This window comes from Chanos chanos, chromosome 8 (genome assembly GCF_902362185.1).
Source record: "Chanos chanos chromosome 8, fChaCha1.1, whole genome shotgun sequence".
In the NCBI taxonomy this organism is placed as follows: domain Eukaryota; kingdom Metazoa; phylum Chordata; class Actinopteri; order Gonorynchiformes; family Chanidae; genus Chanos; species Chanos chanos.
Window position 1 is genome coordinate 17,658,759 of NC_044502.1, and position 6,263 is coordinate 17,665,021.

Here is a 6,263-nt window from a genome sequence, read left to right on the forward strand (position 1 = left end):
CTGTCTGTTCGTCATGGCCCAGTCTTAAGGTGAGACTGATCGTGGCTGTCCCTCAGTAGTATTCATGTTTCACACCAAGGCTGTCCAGTAGCAGAGAAAAGCAGCAACTTAAAAAAAAAAAGAAACAATGAAAGTAAACAGACTTCTGTTTTTGTCGAGGGGACGGGGAGGGAAGTTCAGCAAGATCCAGGCATCTCATTATGAAACAGAGAGAGGAGAAGAAACAGAGAGAGAGAGAGTGAGAGAGAGAGAAAAAGAGAGAGAGAGAGAGAGAGAGATGTGAACATCCCACATAGGTGATTTGTTGCTTGATTGTTTTATTTGGTCCTAATTAATCCCTTCCTCATACTGGCTGACTGAAACAAAGGAAGGTGGAGTCATTATCTTCATTGGTCAGGCTAACTGTCAGTTACTATGAGCAGTACTGGTGGTTTCCTCATTGGTTGCCTGTTGCAAAAAGGTGGGATGGGGCAGGTGCCCATGCTCTCCTCTTATCAGTAGATGCTTGCAGTGAGGGAGAGGGGCACATAGTGGTCCTGTAATGCTCACTGGTGGGCCGTTGCCATGTTGTTACTATGAGGATGAGGCAGGCTTTGGGACCCTGAGGATGTCAGAGAAAGGGCGGAGCTTGAGGAGGAAACAGCCCGTGGAGTCTGGCACCTGCAACACCGGAAGTGACATTATTTTTTCAGTATGAGATTTCCTTTATCAATCATACACTTGCACCAACTGCTATGTTCATACATACATTTAATTAATGCTTTTAAGCAAAGCGACTCACACATACATCTGTATATCCGGACTCTGGAGTGATTTCAGGGTTAATGTGAGCTTAGTGATCTTGGGCTTAAGCGTGTGGTCTGCTAATTGGTACAGTGGCACTTAACTGTGAGTGAGAAACCCAAACCATCTCTTCTGAGAAGATTACAGCAAAGTAGAGGCCAGAGTTGATTGAAGTAGAGTAGAGTGGAGTGGAATAAAGGAGAGGAGAGAAGAGTAGAGTAGAGTAGTGTGGAGTGGAGTAGAGTAGTGTGGAGTGGAGTAGAGTGGAGAGGAGTAGAGTAGTGTGGAGTGGAGTAGAGTGGAGAGGAGTAGAGTAGTGTGGAGTGGAGTAGAGTGGAGAGAAGTAGAATGGAGGAGAGAAGAGTGGAGTAGAGTAGTGTGGAGTGGAGTAGAGTAGAGTGGAGTAGAGTAGAGTAGTGTGGAGAGGAGTAGAGTAGTGTGGAGTGGAGTAGAGTGGAGAGGAGTAGAGTAGTGTGGAGTGGAGTAGAGTACAGTGGAGTAGAATAGAGTAGTGCGGAGTGGAGTGGAGTAGAGTAGAGTAGAACAGAGTGGAGGGAAGTGGAGTGGAGTAGAGTGGAGAGGAGTAGAGTAGTGTGGAGTGGAGTAGAGTACAGTGGAGTAGAATAGAGTAGTGCAGAGTGGAGTGGAGTAGAGTAGAGTGGAGGAGAGAAGAGTAGAGTAGAGCAGAGTGGAGGGAAGTGGAGTGGAGTAGAGTGGAGAGGAGTAGAGTAGTGTGGAGTAGAATAGAGTAGTGTGGAGTGGAGTACAGTAGAGTAGAGCAAAGTGGAGAGAAGTGGAGTGGGGTGGAGTGGAGTAGAACAGAGTAGAGTAGAGTGGAGTGGATTGAAATAGAGTAGAGTGGAGTACAGTAGAGTAGAGTGGATTGAAGTGAAGTGGAGTGGAGTAGAGTAGAGCAGAGTGGACTAGAGTAGAGTGGAGGGAAGTGGAGTGGGGTGGAGTGGAGTAGAACAGAGTAGAGTAGAGTGGAGTGGATTGAAATAGAGTAGAGTGGAGTACAGTAGAGTAGAGTGGATTGAAGTGAAGTGGAGTGGAGTAGAGTAGAGCAGAGTGGACTAGAGAAGAGTGGAGGGAAGTGGAGTGGGGTGGAGTGGAGTAGAATAGAGTAGAGTAGAGTGGAGTGGATTGAAATAGAGTAGAGTGGAGTACAGTAGAGTAGAGTGGATTGAAGTGAAGTGGAGTAGAGCAGAGTGGAGTAGAGTGGAGTGGAGTAGGGTAGAGTAGGGTTAAACAAATCTGGGTATAGTAAGGCAAACTGGAGGAGAGGTGAAGAGAAGAGAATACAGAGGTGTAGAAAGGAGAGTGGAAATGTCTAAGTGAAAACTCTTTTTAATACACAGGGTCAGGCTAGAGTACAACTGCACTGATCTCAGGTCAGCCACTGTGGACTTTTTCACACTGAAACCAACCATGACTCTCAGATTAAACCAATTATTCTAATCTGCTAATTCACACAGTGCCTAGAAGCAGGAGTTAGGGCAGATTAAGACTGACCTGGGAGGAAGGAGGTTCTCATTGGACTGAACACTGCTAATCCCATATTATCTGCACACTTCCTAATGACTCCTACTATAATTCCATTTTAATCCTAATTTAATCATGTGCTGCGCTGGAAAGAGAAGGGTTTCCCTCTATGCCTGTGCTTCGTCCTTTTTAAATCACTCTGTTCTCCTTGCTCTCTCTAACTCATTAAATTCAAATGAACTCAGTGTGTCATTCAGTAAACACTTCAGTGAGTACTTAACTATGTAAATATTTGGGGGGGCAGGATAAACACTAAAGAGGGTTTATTTAAGTGAATTTCAGTTCAGCTGAATTTTCCTCGTGTAGTGGATTTTATAGTACACATTGTCACAAAGCAGTTTTATAAAACACCAGAGCAGAGACACCAAGAAAAGCCAAACTGGTAAAGGAAAAACTGCCTTCACATCGGAAGCTAGGAAGAAAACTCTCATTTCCTAAAACACTAATGTGCTAACTTTGCAGAAGAGTGTTTTGCGCTAAAAACCAACACCAACGCAAGAGACAACAGTAATCCTGAGTTTGAATGTGGTTTAGTCAGATGCTCTCAGGCCTTCATGTCTGAGTGTCACTCCTACTTACCACGAACGAGACTTCCTGACCCGACTGGAGGATGCTCTTTCCCTGTATGAAGCGTTATCCAATAAGAGGTCTTGGTTTAACTCTGCTTCTGGACCCGCCTTGGGAAGGTCCAGTTGAAACACGGTCGGCGGAGCCATGTCCAGCTCCAGAAACATAATGTTTTCAGCCTGTTTTCAGCAAACCACAGAGAATGCAACCCCCCCCACCAAAAAAAAAATTATTAAACATAATTCAGTCAGGACGTGTGACACATCTTTTGCAGATTACATAATGAATTGCTGTGGGATTCTGCTTGTTCCCCTGCTCTGACTTACGGATACAGGGACATTAGAGTGTGAGATTTTCTAGGCTATGGGATCTGTCTACCTAAATATCTCTATCTAAAGCCTGCTTTACACATCAACATTTTACACGTCTAAATGTGTCTAAGTATGGGCGCACACATTGGATTGTGGGTATCTGTACGTTGGAGAGATATTATGTTTATGTTACATGCACGTCATGAAAATGTCAAATTTTAAGTGGGGAGATGCAGGGTCTCCTGTGCGTGGGCTTGTTTAAATGGGCAGATGAAAGGAAACAGGAGGAAGTTGGTTTTGCATGTATTAGAGGACCCAGGCACTGGTCCTCACTCTCCCACATTAGTGATGATTATGACCAGTGTCCTGTGTTATGGTTCATTCCTGTCATCCCTGGACCCCAGTACTACCCCCCAACAGCCTACTGGACAGGACCAGCTGCCAATCAATTCAGTTTGTTCTTATGGCAGTGCAGGGAACTGGGCATGTTAAAATTAAAAAAATGAAAACACACTGCCTCCTTGTGTACAGAAATGTAATAATTTGCAATTAATAAAAGACAACAAATCTGAAAGCATTGCCCACACGAAAAGGTTTGTGTTCAAAAAGGTTTAGAAGCAAAACCAATGAGTGTAAATGAGGCATACTAGATCTGTCTGTGTATCTGCAATCAGTTAAAAACCAAACAGAACAAAAATGTTGACTAGTTACTTTTCCACCTTAAATGCATACTCTTACATCCTTTTGACTGAGTCATAAATATATATCTCCTGGATACTCAAGGCTTCAAATTTGGTAAATGTAGTTTTTAAAGGTATTAAAAATTCCTGATTTAACATTTCAGTTCATTTTTGTTTTCATTTCATGAACATTTCATTTGCCTTCCTGCCGTTATTTGGGGCACAGCTCTGTTTTCCTAAGCCCTTATAAACGTATTTTGTTCTGGTGGGTGTACATTGTATAAACGGCAAAAAAAAGGAGTTTATGTAATCCACCTACAATACTCTCAGACTTTAACTGAACACTAGAGATTTTGCTGTGCAGTGAGAGTATTTTACAGTAACTGCTGGATGATATGAAAATTATAATCCAATTCATCCAAATATATCTGTGTATAAAAAGTCTTTGGGGAATGAGAAAGTGCCCCCCCCCCACCCCTGTGCTCACTTCCCCCCTCCCTCAATCAGAACGTACCCTGTATCTGGAGTGGGCGCCCATCATCATGGCGGTCCTGGCGAACTGACTGATCGGCCGTTTGTAACCCACGGCAGAGGTTGGTCTTCTCTTCATCTGAGTGAATTTACTGAGAGGGAAAGAGGGAGGGAGAGAGAGTGAGAAAGTCAACAGAGAAACTGACAAAAATAACTGTGTGTGGTAGTGTGTACGTGTGGGAGTGTGTATATGTGTGTGTGTATGTGTGTGTGTGTATGTTTCTGTCTGATCCGACAAAGAATAAAACAGAGCTCATAGAGAGATGAATGAAAGGTTTAATCTAGTACGGACAGAACAGAGAAGGGATACTCTGACACAGAGGAGAATGAAAGAGTTTAAGAACCATTTTAATGTAATTTTGATAAAACAGTGTATGTAAGACTGAAAAAAGCAGATACACCTCTCTCTCTCTCTCTTTCTCTCTCTCTCTTTCTCTCTCTCTCTCCTTCTCTCTCTCTTTCTCTCTCTCTCTTTCTCTCTCTCTCTCCTTCTCTCTCTCTCTCTCTCTTTCTCTCTTTCTCTCTCTCTCTATCTCTTTCTCTCTTTCTCTCTCTCTCTCTCTCTCTCTCTCTTTCTCTGTGCCTTTCAGTTCAGTTTAATGAAATTTGGAAATCCCTGTCTGTCTCATTCTCTGGTCCAGATGGAGCTCCTGTTTTCGTATCGTGTTGCCTTCAAAGACAATATTCATTTCCTGGAGAGCAAAACATGTAGCCCTGACCTTCACCCACGTACACACACACACACACACACACACACGCCAGCATACACATACATAGTTTTTTCTTTCCTTTACTCTGACACATACACATGCACACATCAGAGTTCTTGCTACATCTGAGAGGTGAATCAGAGGTCATGCAGATATCAAAAGGTCACTCACTTTTCCACAGGAACAAGAGGCTGAAACTTCCATTGGTCTTCATCAGTGTCAAACACCAGACGACTCATAATTTTATTTTTCTCTTCAGGAGGGATAAAATTCTCAATGATCAGGTACCTGTTTACACACACAAACACACACACACAAACACAAAAGCACATTATACCTGATCAAACACATAATACACTTAAAATACATCCACGACACACACAGAAACACACACACATTACACACACACAAGTATATGCACACAAAAACACACAATACACCTGATCAAACACAAAATACACATACATTACAAACACACAGACAAACAGAGAATATACACTTCATTTAAAAGTCACACAAACACATTGTGTGTGTGTGTGTGTGTGTGTGTGTGTGTGTGTGTGTGTGTGGATGTGTGTGCGCGTGTGTGTGTTTTCCTTACTTGAATTTGAGTTCTCTGGTGAGTTCGTTTTGGGTCTGCTCCAGTTCCTGTCTGGTCCTCACATGCTCATCATTCACATCCTGTATCTCAGCCCTGACTGACTGTAACTTCGCAAACAACTATACAGAGAGAGAGAGAGAGAGAGACAGGGAGGGAGGGAGAGAGAATGAGGTGGGGAGAGGAAAAAAATTAAGGTGAGAATGAGGGCTTAGGAGGAAAAAGGGAGAGCGATAAGAGAGATGTAGAAGAAGAGATGTAGAACAGACGTTTTTTTTATTTATCTGGGCCAGAGGAGGGTGTGATGGCAGCAGTGTCCAACAGGCCAATCTGTTGTACATGGCAACAAGGCTAGAATGTTAATGTTCCCCAGCACAGGAATGGACCAATTAGAAACCAGTTAACTCCATGCCAGCAGATACTCTGTTAATAGTTAGTAGATATTTTCCATTCATCCATGTTTTAATTTGCCTTCCATGCAACATCCTTTCATTCTGCCCTTCTTTCATTCATTCATTCATCCATCCATCCATTCATTTAT

The 6,263-nt window shown here is 43.0% G+C and overlaps 1 protein-coding gene across 1 annotated transcript in view; it reads right to left on the reverse strand.

Moving 5' to 3' along the window:
• Positions 1 to 545: 545 nt before the first annotated feature.
• Positions 546 to 6,263, reverse strand: part of kif3ca (kinesin family member 3Ca) — a 16,642-nt gene continuing 10,924 nt past the window's right edge. Inside the window, exons 4-8 of the mRNA XM_030781588.1 lie at positions 5,726 to 5,844; positions 5,296 to 5,412; positions 4,398 to 4,506; positions 2,905 to 3,071; positions 546 to 660 (exon numbers count right to left, since the gene is read on the reverse strand). Coding sequence (XP_030637448.1) covers positions 546 to 660; positions 2,905 to 3,071; positions 4,398 to 4,506; positions 5,296 to 5,412; positions 5,726 to 5,844 — 627 coding nt within the window. The remainder of the gene's footprint in view (positions 661 to 2,904; positions 3,072 to 4,397; positions 4,507 to 5,295; positions 5,413 to 5,725; positions 5,845 to 6,263) is intronic.